The sequence below is a fragment of the Fragaria vesca genome, linkage group LG6 (assembly GCF_000184155.1).
Source record: "Fragaria vesca subsp. vesca linkage group LG6, FraVesHawaii_1.0, whole genome shotgun sequence".
NCBI classification, from domain to species: domain Eukaryota; kingdom Viridiplantae; phylum Streptophyta; class Magnoliopsida; order Rosales; family Rosaceae; genus Fragaria; species Fragaria vesca.
Window position 1 is genome coordinate 3,229,117 of NC_020496.1, and position 20,780 is coordinate 3,249,896.

The following is a 20,780-nucleotide window of genomic DNA, read 5'->3' on the forward strand; positions in this document are numbered from 1 at the left end:
TCTATATCTAATTCCTGTTTCTCTCCCACATAGTTCAACCAAAGCTTCAATCTTTAACTCAAAAATCCCAATACTTTCTGGGCTCCCATCACAAATTTGTGGCCTGCATTGTTCCTTAGAGAAGTGTAGCTTCTGGGTTGATGGGTATGAGCTGAATTTGTGAAGTAAATTTGATTTCTTGGTGGTAATGGCATCGGAGCACTCGTTGCCTTTTAATGTTGCTGCTGTGGTTGAAGCCGTTCTTCAACAGCAGGGGACTCGTCTCACCGATGTGGGATTGGCTTCCAGGAAGGCAGATGAAGCCTGTAATCTTCTATCCTTGATTTTCTTCTTTTCTTTTCTAATTGGTTTCTTCACTTGTTTTAGTGTTTTCTGGAATATGATACTGAGTTTTCTTGATAAAGGTGGTGAGGTTGTCAATTTTGATGGAAATGTATTGCAATGGAACTTTCTTTTTAATATTTGGATTTTGGAATGTTTAATGAAACCTCAATCATCCAAATTTTCATAAATGGTTAGCTTTGGTCATCTCTGTCTTACTGATAGAATTGAAATCATAGAAGGTCAGTAATTGGTGAGGAATGCTATCATTTGGTTTAATGCAGATAAAATTGGAAACAAAACTTGAATGCATAGTCTGTTGCTTTATATTTCAATCATCTTGGGGATGAATTTTTATAATGAACCTCAAACTTAAAACCCCAATTCAACAGTAGAAGTAAGGTTTTCTCAGCCTATGACTTGAATCTCTATATGTCATGTAATGTAATATATAATGTATACATGGTGCCATACTATTATGCAGCCTTGAGAAGGTATGAAGCAGCCGGGTGGCTTAGAAAGACGGTTGGAGTGGTGGGCGGTAAAGATTTGCCAGCCGAGCCCTCTGAAGAAGATTTTAGGCTTGGATTGCGAAGTGGAATAATCCTTTGCAATGTTATTAACAAGGTTCAACCCGGAGCTGTGGCAAAGGTATGGATCAAACTTGGTTTCTATTTTGCCTTTGTTCAGGCTCTTTCATGTGTTCCTATTTGTTTTGTTGAATGGTTTGATGAGGATAACTGCCTGTTTGTTATTAGGTAGTTGAAGGCCCTTCTTGTGACTCCGTGACTATTCCTGATGGGGCAGCTCTATCAGCATTTCAGTACTTCGAAAACGTCAGAAATTTCCTTGTGGCTGTGGAGGAATTGGGGCTTCCAACCTTTGAAGCCTCTGATTTGGAACAGGTTGGTGCTGAGTGTATTTATGGCTGTGCACTTGCCGATACCTTGTTTTTGTTTTTTGACACTTGTCCACGTTTTGAGTTTACAGGGAGGAAAATTTGCTAGTGCAAGGATTGTTAACTGTGTTCTAGCACTAAAATCATATAATGACTGGAAACAAACAGGCGGGAGTGGATCATGGAAATTTGTTGGAAACTTGAAACCACCTATCAGTGGGAAACCCTTTCTGCGGAAAAATTCTGAACCATTCATGAGTTCCTTTACAAGGACCTCATCATGGGGCGAAAGGTCGCAAGATAGTTTCTCCAGTGAAGATATCAATGAAGCAGTTAGTGAAATTTTTCTATTTCTTAAGTTATTTTTTACATCCATTTAGAGTTTAATTGTTTTGTCTTTCAATATCCAGAGTTCTTCTCAATCCTTGCACGTGCTAGTACGTGAAGCTCTTTCGGACAAAAAGCAGGAAGAAATTCCATTTGTAAGTATCTTAATAAATTATAAGATAAATTATACTGATGTGGATGGGAGTCAATGAAGATTAAATCCAATTATGTTCATGAAAGTAACTGCAGAGATATTCAAGGCCATAAAGTGCCTTAGTTGCTTCCTGTTAATCAGAAAAATCAGCATACCCTTCTACTATACTGTGATCAGTCAATGGATTACCACATTTGTTATTCTACGGATAACATTGTTCTCATGATATTACTACATATGCTATTTAGCATGAGCATTCTGTTTTACTGAGAAAAACCATTTCCTGTTATGTACTTTTAACAGATTGTGGAATCTATGCTGAGTAAAGTGATGGAGGAATTTCAGCATCGCCTAGCAAGCCAAACTGAACTGGTAAGCAGCTGTCTGTCCATGGACAATGGCTTAATTTTTCATGTGCCATTTTTCTCTTCTGAGATTTCGTTGCTTCCTTAGTGTACATGATATATATTAGATGACTAAGTTCTACTCGTGTTATAATTAGATCCTGTTTCCTGAATAGTTTATGAACTTCTACTGTTTTGTCTCATCGTCTTTAGGAAGATGAATTATATGTGCAGTTTCACTATTGCTTACGATCAAGCTTTCCATGCATGATTTATACCTGTTTGATAATGGCAGGTAAAAGCACCTTCCAAAGATAGCCCTGGCCCTAACTCAGAGTTTGTATCTCTTTCAGAACCTGGTTCTGGTGATGTGAAGGTATGTCTACATGTCTTTAGATTCTCGTTCACCATAGATGTTGTGAGAAGGAAATATATTGGAATCAATGGGGTAGCATTTTGTGTAATTTTGATTGATTTTGCAATTGGTGACATGCATTTTCTTCTACTGATGGACAATTTAGAATGAAGAGAGAGCTGCAACTCAAATAAAGAAGGATGATTGTTGCAATCAAACATTTGACCATCAAGAGGGATCAAAAGGCCAGTTTATGAAACATAAAATGTTGGTTGAACAACAAAAGAAAGATATTCAGGTAAACTGCAGTTGTATCATAATAGCTACTAATATTGTTAATCTGTCCTAAAGAACTGGTGAAATTGGTGCTGATATCCTGTAGGAATTGAAACATACTCTATATGATACAAAAGCAGGAATGAAATTTCTACAGAGGAAGTGCCAGGAGGAGTTCAACAACCTAGGTAATATATATTCAAACTAAAATCGGTATTATTTTTTATTTCTTTTCCAAATTCTTAACCAGGACCATAATTAGTTTCGCAATGTAGGTACGCACCTGCATGGTTTGGCTCATGCAGCATCAGGGTACCAGAAAGTTCTTGAAGAAAATCGCAAGTTGTACAATCTGGTGCAGGATCTGAAAGGTAAGTTACTAGTCTTCCTATGTATAATCAATATATGCTTTTTACAAATTTAATGGTCATCAGTTTTGTTTGATTAGGCAATATAAGGGTATACTGCCGAGTGCGTCCTCCATCGCCTGGGCAAACAAATCATTCCAATACTTTTGATCACATAGATGATGGAAAAATTACAATTGTAACCCCTTCAAAATATGGCAAAGAGGGGCGGAAATCTTTCAGTTTCAACAAAGTATTTGGCCCATTCTCAACCCAAGGTTAGCTGGCTAGTCTCAAAGTAGGATTCAATCATACTTGTCAGCCTATTCACTGTCACTTTTGTTCCGATGCAGAGGAGGTATTTTCAGATACACAGCCTCTCATTCGGTCTGTTCTTGATGGTTACAATGTCTGCATATTTGCTTATGGACAAACAGGATCAGGAAAAACTTATACAATGGTACATATATGTGGAATTATACTTTAGATGATTTCATCATATAATATGCTTCAGGGGTATTTATTCTAAAATACTATAGGCTAAACATTGGATTTATTTGTTCACCAATATAGACCGGACCCAGTGAGATTACGGAGGAAAGCCGAGGTGTAAATTACAGAGCATTGAGTGATCTGTTTCATCTATCAGAATTGAGAAAGGACACCATTCACTATGGAATTTCTGTTCAGATGCTTGAAATTTACAATGAGCAAGTTAGGGATCTCCTTGCAGTTGATGGCTCTAACCAAAGATATCCTTTATGAGTCCTAACCCTACTTCAGTTTCTAGATTGTGATGCTCATTTTAATCATTAAATGCATTATCATATTCATCTTGACCTTAACTCCAACATACATTAGAAATTCGAAATAGTTCTCAAAACGGCATTAATGTACCTGAAGCGAACCTTGTACCTGTATCATCAACATCTGATGTTATATATTTGATGAACCTTGGGCATAAGAATCGTGCAGTGAGTTCTACCGCCATGAATGACCGGAGCAGTCGATCTCATAGGTAGGATTAATGATGTGATATGAATTTTAATACAAGTTGTTTTCCTATAATTTTATAATAGCTGAAGACATTAACTCTCTTCTGTTATGATAAACAGCTGCTTGACTGTTCATGTTCACGGAAGGGACCTGACATCTGGAAGCATTCTCCGCGGTTGTATGCATCTAGTTGATTTAGCAGGAAGTGAAAGAGTTGATAAATCCGAGGTGACTGGTGATAGATTAAAGGAGGCACAACATATTAACAAATCTCTGTCAGCTTTAGGAGATGTCATTGCCTCTCTTGCTCAAAAGAATTCACATGTTCCATATAGAAATAGTAAACTAACACAACTACTCCAAGACTCGCTCGGTAAAATTGTTTAATAACCTTGAGCTTACATAGAAAAAAATCTATGTATGTCTCCTTTGTAATTATTTTTTTGGTGTGATATCAGGAGGGCAAGCAAAGACACTCATGTTTGTTCACATTAGCCCTGAGTATGAAGCTCTTGGAGAAACATTGAGTACCCTCAAATTTGCAGAACGGGTTTCCACAGTTGAACTTGGTGCTGCTCGAGTCAACAAAGATGGTGCAAATGTTAAAGATCTAAAAGAACAGGTGGTCTTTGGCTTCTATGGTTATAACCATATAACTGTGTGTGCAATATATCAAACTTCTTCTTAATGTTTGTTCTTTTTGTATCAGGTTGCTGCTCTAAAGACAGCCTTGGCACGAAAAGAAGGTGAGGAAAAACACTTGAAACATTCGCTCTCCCTAAGCCCAGAAAGATTTAGAATGAAGTCTACTGGCTCTTCTCCTTTGCATCCAAGCAGGAAAAGTATTGGAGATTCTTCTGGTGGTCGCAAGCAACCAATGGAGGATATTGGAAACATAGAGGTACACAACCAAGTAAGTAATACTATACATGGATCAATATATTATTTTATCTATGGTGTCTTATCGCATCATTTTGCTTCATAAATTTTGGATTCACTAGGTTCATCAAACCTCTTCATCAAAGCCAAAAAGGCGGAGTTTAGATCTCCAAGACATGTTGATGCATTCACCTCCATGGCCACCAGTTGCTAGTCCTAGAGTGATTGGGAAAGAGGATGATAAGGAGTTATTTTCATCAATTCCTGGTGACTGGGTTGATAAGGTGATGGTGAACAAGCTTGAGGGTAAAAGTAGAGAACAAAGCCCATTAAGATCATGTTGGGATCATGTGGACAACAGACAGTTACCAGAGATGTTTGGTGAGAGTCGCCTCCCACACCCTTCCATCATATGTTCAACAACAAATAAAGATGATAGTCAAGATTTTAACGAATCTGATGATCAGCTTGATGCTACCACAAGTGATTCTTCAGAGCCAGACATGCTTTGGCAATTAAATGGTCCTACTAAAGCTTCAAACATTCCAAATGGGTTGGGACCAAAAGCAAAGAAAACCAACTCCAGGTCAATAAGGAGCCCAGAAACTAGGTGAACTCTGATTTCGATGAGCTCATAATCACATTTATCTTTAAGCTGCATTATCTGTTAGTTTATTAAGATCACTGCATACACTACTCTTCCCTTAATGTGTTCTGATATAATATTTCACTTATCTTATTATTGTTAGCAGAAGTTTCATTCCATCATTGATTCCTTCACCGTCGCGGAAACCGCCCAATGGTGTTAGTCAAGCTTTACCTAAGAGGCAATCTGTCTCTGCTGAAGGCAAGCGAAGGTATAGGAGTGCAAAGTGAGGATCATGGTGTGAAAACTTGCAAAGATATACGTAATTTTGTTTGGAGTCATTTTTGTGTATTAATTTGTGTCTATACATGAGAGAGAGAGAGAGAGAGAGAGAGAGAGGTTTCAAGATATGTATATTTGAAATGACAATTATTTTAGTTGCCTGAGTTTCTGCCGCGGTGATCATAAACCAAAAATTGACTTTGGTATTGCACTCATGTCAACCAATTTTATTTTATTTTTATTTAGGATAAAGGAGATAAATCTATTGATAAAAAATCATGACGATTAAAAGACCAAGCATGAACAGTTCAAAGACTCATGTCAACTAACTTATTAAGGCTTGTTGTGGTATTAATGTGAGATTATTTAACTTTAAAAAAATTAGAGTAAAAGAAAATAAAACCAAGTGTTTGGTAAAGAAATGATGTGATGATCATAAAACACTATGTTAAGCGGTTAAGAAGTTTGGAAAATTTGCAGTAAAAGTAGCTTCAAAATGTAAATGAACATATGACTGCAGTTGTTTCTCATTTGTTGTGACAAAAAACAGTAGAAAAATCGATCTTCAGTGTGAATAAGACAAAGACATGTAAACAATTACGCAATTATATTATAACGTGGTTGATCAATTAAAGATGACAAATCAATAAAAATCTACCTATCATCGAACATTAAAAGACACAGTCTACGTGTAATCGTGTATAGTAAAGTTTGTATACTACAAAGAACAGAACAAGTTCTTATTTTCTTTTCATCGAAAAAAAAATCATTCATAAGGATCGAATCAAAGAATATATAATGGACTCGTTAAACCTACCAAATCAGCTGAAAAAGTACCCATTCCATTTTACAAGACAAAACTCATCAACTAGACTCTTTAAATTCACAAGTATGTGGCCTCACTCCACCCACTCCAGAGACTGCAAACACACCCACACACAACCAATTTTGTTGCTCCTGTACCACAAACACCTCTCTGTAATACCACTGCACCATCCACATTTATATTAATAGCCTGGGTAAGGTTTGAACCTCCTTTTATTCCTTTGGACCGATTGAAAAGTAGGAATCCAATATCAATCACCACAACTGAGTTACCCTCTTCTTTTCCGGTATAAAACTCCTACAATATGCTTTTCTACAAGTTCTTGTTGGTTTGAACTTTTGGAAAAAAAAGAAAAAACAAAAAAAAGTTACGCAAAATTTCAAGAAAAGGAGATAAGAGACTCCTATCACTCGTAGAGGATAAGAGCTGACATTTTAAGCACTGCAAATATTCATTCATTATTTAGCATTTCCATACAATGCCGGAAAAGCCCAATTTTAGAGAGCATGTGATAGAATGCTTTTGAAAAAAATCATCGCTTAGGATCTAGCAGTTAAGAAATGCGCATAAGAACAAAAGTTCTCAATAGTCACAATCTAGAAACAAACAATTTGACGAGTGATGTGCAAATCAAATAATATGCTACAAAAGCGAGACTCAAAACATTAAAATTATCCAACATTGGATTATAATGTCATATCGAAATATACATATACAGATATACTTGTTACTATTAGTAGCTCAGCCTCTTCAACTCTTTAGTCATCCTCCTCCTGTTCTTCTGATTTCTTCTTCCCTTTCTTTGTTGTTTTGACAGTTGAAATATGAAACCTTTCATGAAGAGGCTCAGGCCTACGTGTTCTTCGATTGAATGCTCTCACACAAATAAAACCTGAAATGGTATTCAAGATTAATATAGTCATTGAATTTTGTATGATATAATAGTTCTCTTTTCCTTTTTTGAAATTATTAGTGTACATGAAAAGCACTGAAACCAAATTTGACATAATGTCAAATTCTCTTCACACTAAATTTTGAATAATGATAAAATAAGTTATCTACAAAATACCACTAAGTTTGCTCAAGTATCAAAAAATATATATTTCGGATGTCAAATGAATATATGATTTTATAACTTTTATTTATAGTTTGCTAAGAAAAAAAATTTGAAGTTGCAATTTGTTCAAACCAATTTATGTGTAAACCTTTCTTACTAATCAATAATAATTTGGTTGAGCTAGTTTTATAGTATTAGCTATAAAGTTATTAACTAAGTATTAACAAAGCTATGAGAATACACACCTTTATCAAAACACTCATAAACTTCAAACGTTGATAAACCTGCCACAAAATATGTCCAGTCATTCGCTTTCATCATAAATAGTGATATTCTTGCATGACAAATCTCTTTAAATACTTTTATAGACAAATCATATAAAGATCTTTAGATAAAATTTATTTACCTTTGAGAATTGGACTTGCTGAGGTTCCAAAGTACACATCTCTTCTTGTTTGTTTCCATAACATATCTCTCTGAACTTTAATGGGGTTTATGCTGGATTCATGATCCGCGAAAACCTACAAAACAATAAGGTTAATGTTTTAGCATATAGTAACTTAACTGGATACAAATAATTGATTAATTCGGTCTGTTTGAGGGGGTTGTCAAAATGGGTTTTGATCAATTGAGGAACAAACCAAACAGCCCAAGCTCCTTCAAGAAATAAACGGGGCTGGGATTCCTCCCGCCGGCAGTTTTCCACTAAATGGTACATATTTTCTCAAATTAATCAGGACCTTTTCTCTCTTGCTCCTTTTGAATACTTCCTATACTGTTCTTAATTTTTTTTCTTAATGTAAAATAATGTCATTGATTTTATAGTTAGCAATACCTAAAAACTATGATTTACTAAAGAAAGACCAAGTAAACTCACCTCATTAAATTGGAAATATGTACCATTTAGAGGAAAACTGCCCCTCGTTGCTGTTCTACAAGGTATCTGTTTCATGCAATAACGAACAATTATGTAAAATTGTTTAAAACATTCATAAATAAAGTGATCATACATGGTTCATGTGTATTACTCACCAAAATCGTTCCTTGAACCATATCAGTATTATCTTGTGTTGAGAGACTACAACAGGAAAAACATGTCTTCTCACCGTCACACGATGAATCTTTAGACCCTTTGCAACTGCTTCTGTCTTCATGTGGTTGAGATACTTTTGAAATTTTCACAAATAATCAATTAGCAAACACATTCATAGCAACTCCTAACATAATAACTAGGGATTTTTCATATGTAAATATTTCAAAGTATTTTAGATGTTTTTAAGATCCATACCTGGTGTGCACATCGCAAAAAGATAAGGACTAACATCATTAGGGTGTAGTCTCTCTAGTTTAAGCTGCAATATACATATTTATGATTATTAATTTGAGATTTAACTCACAACATTGTAAAACTTTGAGTTTGGAAGAGAAAATAATGATAATGAACTTTACCTCTTTGAACAAAGTGCTTCCATCTTTGATCTCGTATCTGCATGATAGTTAAAGTTAACCATAAATATATACAATGCTATAACGTTCTATAAATAAAAATGTAAAACTAAACTTACACCGAATGTCTTGTCCTCAAACGCTCTACTTCCTTTAGTCTGCGAGGAGGGATTGAGAAAGCTTCTTCATGGGTCAGAAAGGGAACTAGTGATGAAATATCAGTTCCTCGAAAAGCATTCATATATGGACTTCTTGTTACAGACTCATTTAATGGATTGTCAAGGAATAAATCTTCAATGTCTCTTTCCACATATTCTGGTTCTGATGATGACCTTCCAGGTGATGCTGGTTCTTCAATTATCGGTTCACATCCGTTCATTTTATATTCTAATTTGGTAGTATACTCAAGATATGACTGCGATGCTGGATTTAGTGGCTCGTCTCCATCAGAAAGATGATTACTGCAAACAACTTCATGATGTTCATCCCTTTTCTTTTGTCTTTCTTTCTTCGTTGACTTTGGTAATGCAGCATGTTTAGCACTACATCAAATATATAAATTAGACTAAAACATTATATTATTACAAACGAGATCAGAATTTGCATAATTGTTATTAGAAGTACACATATTTTGAAATTTATAAAATAAAAACATATTTCACAAGTAAAAAGAAAAAAAAATAACATCATTAAAAAATAACATGCTGTGACTACATTAGTTATGACATCAATTAAATTAAAACATGGTTCATTGATAATTTTCATACCTTTGAAAGTTTGAAGTAAAGAAATTGAAAGACGTTAAAAGGTTTCAAACTGAATTTGGGTATGGTACTGATACACGTTCACACTAGAGTTAAACCAACCGCCTTTTAATTATAATGTCTTACTTAATGAATTAATTCGAAATTCATAAATCTTGATTATAAGGAATATAAGCTAAAACTTTAAATTTAAACAAACCTGGCGTATGCGCTGAGATAATACTTGCACTCGTTCTTCATCGGACATGAGCGACAATTAGGCTTACGTTTGGTACAATACACCTACATGAATATTAAAAAGCTCGTTTCATAAATTTAAGAGATTAATTTCTTCTAAAATATTTTTTTTATACGAATTTCTTCTAAAATATTGAAAGTCACAATTTATTTTGCAGAAAAAGTTTTCAAGATACATACCTTTCCAAAAGTTATCAAATGATAATGTAGTTCATACCTGTATAAAAATCAAAGAGTTGAATATGGTTATATATATAATAAAAAAAAAAGTAACTTCAAAATAGAAAATTTTGAGGCTTACAATTCTTCGTGCGTCAAATTCGTTAGCCTTGGCCAAAGGTACTTTTGAATATTGTCCATAACCGGCATCCTACAAAAAGTATGTGTTGATTAGATTTACTGAAACTGAAATAGGTTGACAATGTGTTTGTATAATAATACGTATCGTAAGTATATGTTGTTATGTACAAAATATGTACTCACTCTTCTAATACGTGTATCTGAACATCTTCAGGTAGTGGTTGCATAGGAACCCACCCTAAACGAATAGCTATCCTGCCGACATTAACGTCCACCTAATAGAATAGGAAAAAAAAAAAAATTTAATCTTGTAAAAATATAACATGACTTGATAATTGCTCATTTATCTATCTCTTACCGGGAACGCTATTTGCTTGAGTGCTAAAAGGCGCACACACTCAACACTTTTCAAGCCTATTCCTTCAATATTAGTCAAGTATGTCCTACAAATGTAAATAAAAATGAATATTAGGTGCAAGAAAATATAGAATTAAACATTAAATATCATGTAATTAAAATCACACATGTAAAACAATTTATATACCTTACTAGTTCTGCCGGAGCCCATCTTAGCCACTCAAGGTTTATTTCTTTATGATCTTGATTCACTTCATTAAGGAATTTCTACAAAATGAACAAAAACTTCATGTGACAATATGAAATAATATTCTTCGACTACCAAAAACTTCTCTCGAACCTCATTATCATAGAAATTATTTGATTTTAGTTTCAATTCCAATAAAATAAAAGAAAAAAGAAACAAAGTCTACATATTTGATGCTAGGTTTCGAACTGTTTCATAACTAAGTAACATTCGTCAAGTCCAAACATTGCAGGGAACATTGTATATGCACAAGAACAAGAAAATTTTGCAAAGAATAACAGAGTAAGGGTCAAAAGAAATTACTACAGAAATTATGCCGAAGACGTGAAGCTATTTTGGACTATAACAAATACGTATGTGATTTTACTCTACCCATGACTAAAATGGATTTGTCTTCTCCCAAATGAGCTTTAACATGAAAAAACAAATTACAAGTTCCAGACAAAGAGTAAGAAAAGGTACTTGAAAAAAAAAAAGAAAAAAAAAGACAAAAAGACAACAGTAGAAAAACCAAACTGGTCTTCATAGGTTTATTAAGATTTGTGTCTCAACACTTTTTTGAACCATTTTACAAGAACTAGACAAACACAGTTTAACTTAGAATCAACTTGGCACTGTCATCGGGAAAGAAAAAACACATAATTTTATTCTTTTTTCATTTAAAAACCTAAATTTGATCAAATCCTTACAAGAAAATATATATAACATCGAACCATTAATTAGTCTTCCTAGCTAACAAAAGTAACTCATCGAATCAAAAAAATATAACCAATCAAGAGACATATTATTGTCGAAAAGTAAAATAAATCAATTAAGAAATAAAATAGATTGTATATCACATATTATATAAATCGGAATTTATAGATGATATTATTATTATTATTATTTTTTTTTTTTTACCTTTATTCGTCCTGCGATGATACGATGTTGTCCACGTCCCTTGATGGCTTCAGCAATGTCTTCAACATCTGCTTGTCTAACAGCCTGCCAGTTTATTGAATCCATGTGCTCAATCTGTCTTTTTTTCCCAAGCTCACTCTCTATTCCTCTCTTATAATAATCCCAATCAAGTCCATCCGCCTTCAACTTCCTTCCTTTTTGTTTTAGTTCATTGAAGTAAGACTGCGAGTTGTTAGTTATAATAGCACCTGATGAGCACTCAGATTTATCAAATGGCATGTCTTCTTGATTTGATCTTCCATAATCTCCTATTTCACATCTAGAAGATAACACCATCTCTGAATCACTTATCTTTTGATTTTCGCACTCCATTGTAGTTGTGGCTTCTTTTGTGAACAACTCTTTATCAAATACCAAGTCACTTCCAACCGATGTAGAGCTGGTAGTATTTATATTTTCACCATATGTTTGGTCATTTGATGGCTCACAGCTTAGCTTTGAAATCTCATCCTCTACGTACTCCTCAATTTGAACAATTTTTGATTGCTCACAACTTGGCTGACATGGGAAAGCTGCAGCTAGTGAAATAAACGCAGAACTGTAGCGAAGAAGATTAAGTTAATGGTTTAACCATCTTCATGATCATAAAAACATATATGACAAAATTCGTATACTGAACTTTAAGTTACCTGGAGAGATGATCTGATACGTTCTGTGTCAAAAAAACTCCAACTATCGAATCTATAACTGATCCATCCCATTCTGAAAATGTTCTATTTCCTAATCATAATACAAATCCAAACAATAAGTTTGATTCTAGAATGAATAGGAAACAAACCAATAAATTACTTGATGGAATTATATTCAAAACTAGAAAAATAATACCGATTTACAAACAAAAAAGAAGAAAAAATTGTAGGACAAAAATGTCACATTAGCTTATGTGAATAACTGAATATGATAAGTTCTGGTCCATCATACTCTTTAATAATATTATAAGCAGATGTTGCAAGCAAGCAGGTAAACCTTACCTTATGTTATAATAATATTTCAGTAAAATTATCACTGTCTATTGCTTAATCTCTAGAAGAAATATGTTTACTGTCTCAAGGGAGATTCCTAAATTGTATACATAGCATGTGATTTGAAGAAAAACTGTTGCTTGCTAAAGTACTATGCAAACCATATGTTTCTGAATTCTGACTCAGTTCGGTGTTGATGGATCAGTGGACCTTATGACTATCTATGAAAATATGTGCATGACAATTAAACATGAAGAGAAATATATGATTTGCGAAAAAGAGGATTCAACATCAATTTTTATATATATAGTGCTTATGGACCTTAGTTTCGCAGCTTCAAGTCAAGTTTAATGATCTATATATTATCGTTATTCATAACCAAGTAATATGAATATAAAATAATTGTAGCAGTGAAGAACATACCTTGAACTATACGCAAACGAGTCAGAAATAAGTCAATCCGACCACGAAAAAAATCTCTCTCCTTCTCCCAAAATCCAGAATGCTCCTCATCGTGTTTTTCCCCCTCCTTAACTCCATTTTGCAATTGAAGCTTCCATGGATGAGCAAGTTCACCGTGTTCTAATTTCTCAAGCTTTTCTTGTCTCCTTCCTTTTCTCTTTGTCGTAGCTACCACACCAAGTTCACCGTTTCCATGAGCTACGATACCGAGCTCAACATGATGACCGTGTTTCTCATTTTTTTGGTAACAAACTAGTATCCCATGGTTGCTTTCATGACTTGTATTCTCTTCAAATATATCTGTATTAAATTCAAAGATATAATTGCGCTTATAAAAAAATAAAGAACTTGAAAGATAAAAAATAATGCAGACCCTTACTTATAATGAATAAAAAATAACTCCCACATACCTATTGATTCGACGAACAACTCAAAACTATCACTTTCCAGTAGGCTTACTATTCCGGTTAAGCTTTCTTCAATGTTCAAACCTATGAAAAGAAAAACATGAGTCTTCTTTATTCGTAAAATTTCCTTCAAAAAAGTTAAACAAGATACATTATCATAAATTACCTCCAGATTGGGTGATGAAACATGGAGACAACTGCTTTTCGGTGTCAAAAATGTTCCGCAATTCCTTTTGACTGATTTCGAGGGCAGCTCTTCTCTTTTTATTATATCTCCGTTTAAGATAGTTTGCCTGAAACTTGGTAGCTATCTTCTGCCACCTCTCTACTTCCGTTCTCCTTCTGCCCATCCTTTTTTTCTTTTGTATCTGTCGAAGATTTGGTTCCATTATTCTACTATAATCTTTCAGTTCCCATTTCTTTCCCATTGTCGTCCTCTTTTTCTTCCTCACAAAATATATTCCCATATGAGAATCACCAACGCATTTTGTGATGCAACACTCCACTGCCTTCTCTGATATAATACGGGTTCCATCTTCAGAGTGTTTTTCTATGTCAATGCTTGAAGATTCTTTCTCTGATACAGTTTCCTCCGGATCTAAAGTAAATGGGACATGATTGAGATCGATTGTACTTGAACTCTCATTCAATGACACATTTTTCTTCTTTTTTGGCGTCTTGAGCTTCAACCTTTTATTGTTTTTGGTGGGAGTCTTCGGTTCCATTCTAGGTACAGGTCTTCCTAGATTTAGTACCACTTTTGGTCGGTAAACTTTTTTCTTCAGCCTCTTGAGTCTCTTTCGTGGACTTTGAAGTGTAGCATCATGTAGTTTTCTTTTTAGGATATCAATATTATTTGTACTGTAAATGCCGTCAACCAATTCCTGAGTCTTCAAATTATCTGCAGTCACATACATACACTATTTTAGTATATATACAACACTATTTCAACATCATGCTTACATACAAAAATATATAAATAAAATAGAAAACAAAACTCCACAATGAATGCCTAATTGCTCAAAACAAATGTGTCATAAAGATGTGGAATACACTTCTACATGAGTATCAATATGCTTATATGCACCTAGGCTTGCTGCATAATTAGCTTTTGAAGCAAACAATGTACTGCGGTCTGGTACCAAAAGACTCCACACAATATAAAAGATGTATTGCAGCATGAATCATGCTGATTAATTCCTATCAATGAGAAGTTCAAGCTCTTTCATTCAAATATGAGAAATCAATCAATGACAATGCGACAATGCTGCAAGCCAGCCAGAAATATCCTCAATATTCTGATTTGGGAATCAGATATACATTCTAATATTATATAAAGAAACCAGTATAATAAACAAGAATCATAGATGATATATTGTGAAGAGTTTGTGATGGATGCTAAAAAAAAGTCACTTACATTGTGACATGGATTCAGGTTGCGAAAGTACTGGCATGAAAGAACCCTCAATGCTGCCAAAACCACAACGACTGCTACTTTCAAGGATTACGGTGTCGGAAGATGACTGAGAACTTACAAGATTAAAAGCAAGCGCTTCCTCATCCTCCCTTGATGAATCTTCTCTTTGCAACAATGCTGCCGTAAAACCATTGGCAAACTGATCCTCAGTGTCCCACTCCTCCTCAACAGGCTCCTTGTTCAAATCGAGGGGACCAATTGAATCCATATTCGTGTTCGTCAGTCCAATACAATCCTCTTCCTTCTTATCCACATCCATCACAGACGAGTACTCTGCCTTCTCTTTGTTGTTTTCATCCTCTAAAGCACTTGTAGAGGCAGAGAGCATAGAATTCCCATAAAGCTGTCTATGAGTCTTCTTTACGGGCGTATCAGGGATTCGAACCTCAATAGATTCCATTACACTAACGCCCTCTTGAGTCCCACGGTGCCCTCTGTTCTTCCTTTCGTAAACTCTCATAGAAAGAGAGAAACAGAGTTTTATCAAACTATATCAAAAGTGAAGAAAAGTATTTCGAACTAAAATAGGATTGAGAGAAGCAAGAAAGTATTGCTACTTTACGTCGGTGTCCGGCTCTTCTCTACAAACTCTTCTACGTTATTTGGGTTTTGTTTAGAATACTAAGGAAGCCATAGGGTTTTGTTTAGAATACCAAGGCCAAAGCTTCTCCAATTCAGAAAAGGAATATAAACGGCGTACTGTACGGGTGAGATAAGATATATTTGACCTGGGGATGAAATTTGAATATTGATGAGAGAGATAGAGTTAGTTTTGGATTGAAATAAGTGATATGTGTTTGACCGGTTTGATTTAACCTAACTGAAGCGGACAGGATACTTTGCCGTAATTTTTTTAGAGTTTATGTACAATAAAGTTTGTGCCGGCGGTTCCGTATCTGGCGAGGAAAGGTCAATTCTGTCTTTTAGAATCGGCATCTGCCTTGAAGAGACAGGACATAAGTGTCATTTTACATGACAGCTCTGCTGTGTTTGCCCGAAACTCTCACATCTCTCTCTAGATTTCCCTTCCAATCAAAACACTGAGATTTGTGACTCTCTCTCTCTCTTAGGGTTTAGCTCAATTGCAATGAAGGATTTGTAGATGGAGTTGAATGTACTAAAGGTTGGATCTTTCAGCTGGGTGTTCTAAGGTACTTGATTTTCTCCAATTATGACTTCAATTTCACAGCTTTTACAAGTTTGAATCGTTTTCTGTAGCTTGGATTTGGCTCAATTGGTGCTTGGTTTAACTTGGTCGCTTTTCTGGGTCGTTTTTATTGGATTGGAGTATCTATAGGAGCTAAAGATTTCTCCTTTTTGTTAAGTTTATGTTTATTAAAGATGGAAACTTTACATCACTATGTGGGGATTGATATAAATTGCATTACTTGGTGTAATTTTGGCATAACTGGGTTTGATTTGCTGGGGAGTTGGTTTTGGTGGGATGTGGTTTTGGGAAAATAGTATGAAATGTATTGACATTCTACTAGAAAGAAGCATAAAAGAGCTGTGTACTCAATTGGTTTTTGTTTTTGTGCTTTCAGAATTGTTTTCGAGTCAATATAGTTTCCAGTTTACCCGCTTGTGTGTTCAGGAAGCAGTGAAGGACTGTGTCTGGTTCCGGTGATTGTAAAACTGAGTGTATGAATTTTCAGGAATTGGTTTTCTAGTGTGCTTGAAATGTTCCAGTTTATGCTTAACTTAGTTTGATCTTTATTCATGTATGTTCTATGTGGTACGTTGTGTTTATCTGACTGTCATTCTGCTCTTGATATGGGAAAGTTTAAAATTTGGTAGTTAGTGTATGGAGTGGTTAGTATATGTAGATGAACATTATAGGGAGTGAAGTTCTGACAAGATTTTGTTTGATTGTTTGGGTAATATGTTTCAGCACTTGTCTCTTGAAAATGTCACAAGGACTAAAATGAGTGAGACTGAAGTAGCAAGGATGAAATCTCCTCTTGTTCCACTTGCAACTTTGCTTGGGCGTGAGATTAGGAGCGAGAAGGTTGAGGAACCCTTTTTGAAGTATGGGCAGGCTGCTTTGGCAAAGAAAGGAGAGGATTATTTTCTGATAAAACCAGATTGCCGTAGAATTCATGCGAATCCTTCAACCTCATTTTCTGTTTTTGCGGTAAAGTAGATTCTGTCCCCATATTCCATCTTTTTGCTTACTTAGAGAAAAACTGTTCTCTTGTGGACTGAATCTGAGGAAAAAGACAATTAAAATTAGATTAGTTAAAGGTGAATTGGAGTCCTATACAGTTATATTTGTTAGATTAAGTGGAATCCTGTATTCCTCATGTTTCCAAAAAACTTCTAGCAGATTAAATCAAAAAGTTCAGTAACTATTCTTTCTTTTATACCAAATAAGAGCACGTACATTCTTTCTCATACAAATTTGAAATTATTAATCGGCAGATATTTGATGGGCATAATGGTATATCAGCTGCTATTTATGCAAAGGAGACTTTATTGGATAATGTTTTGAGTGCAATTCCTCAAGGTCTCACTCGGGACGAATGGCTTCAAGCCCTGCCTCGGGCACTGGTTGCTGGTTTTGTGAAAACTGATATAGAATTTCAGCAGAAAGGCATGTATCAATATTTTTTTTTTGGTCTCTTTTTCTTTTCTTATTACAATGATTTTGTTTTTCTTTTGTATGTGTGTGTAATTGCTTTTGTTGTTCTTACCTTTATGATTGAATATCCGTACAGGGGAAACATCTGGTACAACTGTGACGTTTGTTGTGATTGATGGTTGGACTGTGACTGTTGCATCTGTTGGGGATTCTAGATGCATATTAGACACCCAGGGAGGTGTGGTTTCACTATTGACTGTAGATCACAGGCTGGAAGAAAATGAAGAAGAGAGGGAGCGTGTTACAGCTAGTGGGGGTGAAGTAGGAAGGCTCAATGTCTTTGGGGGTAGTGAGGTATGCATAGTTTATTTGTTCATTCTTGTAACTAGTAAAAATGAAAGAAAATTCACTGGTAAATTATTTCTCCAAGGATTTAATTTTCTTATGTATTCAATGGTTCACAGGTTGGCCCCCTACGCTGCTGGCCTGGTGGGTTATGCCTTTCTAGATCAATTGGTGACACAGATGTGGGTGAATATATTGTCCCAGTACCACATGTGAAGCAAGTAAAGGTGAGTTCATTTTGTACTATTGGCAAAGGTTTCCATCAACTTGCTTTTAGTAGAGAATTCTAATTCAATAACTTCTTTTCATGGTTAATTAGCTTTCAAATGCCGGGGGAAGACTTATAATAGCTTCTGATGGCATCTGGGATGCTCTGTCTTCTGAAATGGCTGCACAGTCTTGTCGCGGATTGCCTGCAGAGCTTGCTGCAAAGCTGGTCGTGAAGGTAATACCTGAGATGATTATGTACGGACCCAGAAGAAAAGTGTGATTTTACTGATCTAATCCTAATATTCTTTGTTCTGCTTTAGGAGGCTCTGAGGTCAAGGGGTCTGAAAGATGATACTACCTGCCTAGTTGTTGACATAATCCCATCAGAACGTCCTGTCTTGCCTCCAACTCCAAGGAAGAAACAAAACATGCTCACTTCACTTATTTTTGGGAAGAAAAGTCAGAATGGGAGCAAAACAAATAAGCTTTCAGCGGTGGGAGTTGTGGAGGAACTGTTTGAAGAAGGTTCAGCAATGCTCGCTGAAAGGTACTTTATTTCTTGGTTCAACTAGCATTGCTTACTACCTAATTGCTAATGATAAATCGGAATGAGCTGAATAGACAAACTAAAAGAATAATGTGAAGCCACTGTATTGGCTGCTTCTCTTCCACATTCATTTTTATTGAAATAAGAATCATATACTAACCATGTGAAGTATTTCTGTATGATTCCCTTGGGTCTTTCTCTAAAAATGGCAACATGATTGTTTCCTAAATCTTGTCATCTTGAGTGACAGCCTCTAATTTATCTCTTTTCTTGGCTGATTTACAGGTTGGGTAAAGATATTCCTTTGGATGCAAATTCTGGGATCTTCCGGTGTGCAGTTTGCCAAGTGGATCAGCCCCAATCAGAAGGTTTATCAGTAAATTCTGGACCTTTCTTCTCACCATCATCAAAGCCATGGGAAGGCCCTTTCCTCTGCGCAGTCTGTCGGAGAAAGAAAGATGCCATGGAAGGAAAGAGAATGAGCACACCCACAGTGGCCTTGTAGTAATATATCTGATAACATAATTTGTTGTATTTTTTCTCTGGCAGTGTGAGCATGCTTGGTTTTATGTTTTTCAGGTGGTGACTCTTATAGATGTGTGTAAGAAATGAAGTTGAAATATGCAGAGTAAGTAGGTATTTGGACATGTCAACAGTTTGTGTCGATTCTGGTTTGTGCTCAGCTGTTGGACTGACTGACTGATAGCTAACAGATGTGTTTAAGATAGTTTGATCCCTAACAGCTTTTAATTCGCAAGCAAGTTGAAGTTTGCATGATGGATACGTTTTGTTGCGGCAGCTCCCTGTACTCAGTTGGAAAATAGCTTCTAAAAGCATCCAACTTCTTGGTGCTGCTTCTATTTATTTTGTTTGAACAATGAAAATATAATTGATACAACAAGGTTTGCTAACTATATCTTCCATTTAGTGCGAATGTCGAACTCCATTCATTCTTTATATATGAGAGGTGTTTTTTCATGTAAATATGAGTTTCTGAAATGGCAAAAATTTCGATCCTCTTGTCAAGAATGGAGTATCCACTGAAAGTTTGCAGATTTTCTCAGTTTCTCATAGTGAAAACCTAAAATAAAAACAAAATGAAATTGATTGATATGTTATCTTCTCAATTTATTAAATAGTCATAATACATGGACTTCATGTCATGAACCATAAGTAACTGAAGACAGAGAAAGATAACATTAGCATAGCAGTAGGACATGAAGTGGTAACTTGCCAGGAAATGCATGCATAGATGCAAACATGATAACATGTTAATAAGAGGAATGCCCTGAAGGACTGAACACAGTCAATCAGTTACATAGGAGGCAAGTCAGGCAACCATTGAAGCTCAATGCCATAGTTCCAGTTATCAACAGGATCATCAGGTTGAATATCGACAACGGAAGTATAAGCAGTGCAGCCTCCAAGCCTGACCCTGATCATATATGAAGTCATGCGAGAATCCTTCAAGAAATGGCAGCAAAGGGTACCTCTGCATGCCTCTATCTTATCCTCAAACTGCCTACAAAAGCTGCTTGAGGAACAATTTAGAGGCGAGCGAAGAAGATTATCCGAGCAATTGAACAGCATCACAGTGTTACGAGTAGAAATGTTGAAGGGCAATTGCTCATCGAGTGTTAAGCCTTGTGATGAGAAATCTGAAGAATAACATGTGGGAGTGTTATCATTCAATACTAACAAATCAGGTGGGAGTATAATGAGCTTGTTGACACTCAAGTCGAAGCTGAGGATCTTGTATTTAAACCCTTTAGCTGACATGAACTGAAGTTCATTGGCATTGTTGCAGTAGATTTTGTATCTTGGGTCTCC

At 35.4% G+C, this 20,780-nt stretch overlaps 3 protein-coding genes and 1 pseudogene across 4 annotated transcripts in view; 2 read left to right on the plus strand and 2 right to left on the minus strand.

The window, feature by feature from the left end:
• The first annotated feature begins 187 nt into the window (after positions 1-187).
• Positions 188-5,773, plus strand: LOC101304022 (annotated as a pseudogene). Its single transcript, XR_185091.1, has 19 exons — positions 188-305; positions 806-972; positions 1,080-1,226; positions 1,312-1,511; positions 1,602-1,701; positions 2,004-2,072; positions 2,340-2,420; positions 2,566-2,697; positions 2,782-2,863; positions 2,951-3,046; positions 3,124-3,300; positions 3,376-3,482; positions 3,596-3,818; positions 3,875-4,040; positions 4,138-4,391; positions 4,477-4,640; positions 4,728-4,919; positions 5,020-5,507; positions 5,650-5,773. The product of XR_185091.1 is annotated as a kinesin-4-like (transcript).
• Positions 5,774-7,349: 1,576 nt separating this feature from the next.
• LOC101304310 (protein ROS1-like) lies at positions 7,350-15,691 on the minus strand. The gene is made up of 20 exons (XM_004304827.1): positions 15,208-15,691; positions 13,957-14,691; positions 13,794-13,874; positions 13,345-13,683; positions 12,589-12,679; positions 11,900-12,497; positions 10,940-11,019; positions 10,754-10,838; positions 10,579-10,670; positions 10,397-10,465; positions 10,276-10,312; positions 10,058-10,140; positions 9,214-9,636; positions 9,098-9,134; positions 8,937-9,000; positions 8,681-8,814; positions 8,526-8,591; positions 8,055-8,169; positions 7,894-7,932; positions 7,350-7,483 (listed from the first exon to the last, which is right to left on the minus strand). The coding sequence occupies exons 1-20, from the start codon at positions 15,665-15,667 to the stop codon at positions 7,350-7,352; spliced, it is 3,762 nt and encodes a 1,253-aa protein (XP_004304875.1). The 5' UTR covers positions 15,668-15,691.
• A 1,194-nt stretch (positions 15,692-16,885) lies between these two features.
• On the plus strand, positions 16,886-19,931 carry LOC101295924 (probable protein phosphatase 2C 5-like). The gene is made up of 8 exons (XM_004302213.1): positions 16,886-16,908; positions 17,159-17,401; positions 17,689-17,860; positions 17,985-18,202; positions 18,313-18,420; positions 18,513-18,638; positions 18,724-18,950; positions 19,236-19,931. The coding sequence occupies exons 2-8, from the start codon at positions 17,192-17,194 to the stop codon at positions 19,453-19,455; spliced, it is 1,281 nt and encodes a 426-aa protein (XP_004302261.1). The 5' UTR covers positions 16,886-16,908; positions 17,159-17,191; the 3' UTR covers positions 19,456-19,931.
• Positions 19,932-20,264: 333 nt separating this feature from the next.
• Positions 20,265-20,780, minus strand: part of LOC101304602 (wall-associated receptor kinase-like 20-like) — a 5,071-nt gene continuing 4,555 nt past the window's right edge. The window contains exon 2 of the mRNA XM_004304828.1: positions 20,265-20,776. Within this exon, the coding sequence (XP_004304876.1) occupies positions 20,265-20,776 (512 nt within the window). The remainder of the gene's footprint in view (positions 20,777-20,780) is intronic.

Coding starts and splice junctions, on each gene's coding strand:
- LOC101304310 (XM_004304827.1), bottom strand. CDS start 15,667: ATGGAATCTATTGAGGTTCGAATCCCTGATACGCCCGTAAAGAAGACT. Junction 8,592..8,680: donor TGGTTCAAGGAACGATTTTG/GTGAGTAATACA, acceptor TGCATGAAACAG/ATACCTTGTAGAACAGCAAC. Junction 8,170..8,525: donor CATATTTCCAATTTAATGAG/GTGAGTTTACTT, acceptor ATTGTTTTGTAG/GTTTTCGCGGATCATGAATC.
- LOC101295924 (XM_004302213.1), top strand. CDS start 17,192: ATGAGTGAGACTGAAGTAGCAAGGATGAAATCTCCTCTTGTTCCACTT. Junction 17,861..17,984: donor TATAGAATTTCAGCAGAAAG/GCATGTATCAAT, acceptor ATATCCGTACAG/GGGAAACATCTGGTACAACT. Junction 18,421..18,512: donor CACATGTGAAGCAAGTAAAG/GTGAGTTCATTT, acceptor ATGGTTAATTAG/CTTTCAAATGCCGGGGGAAG.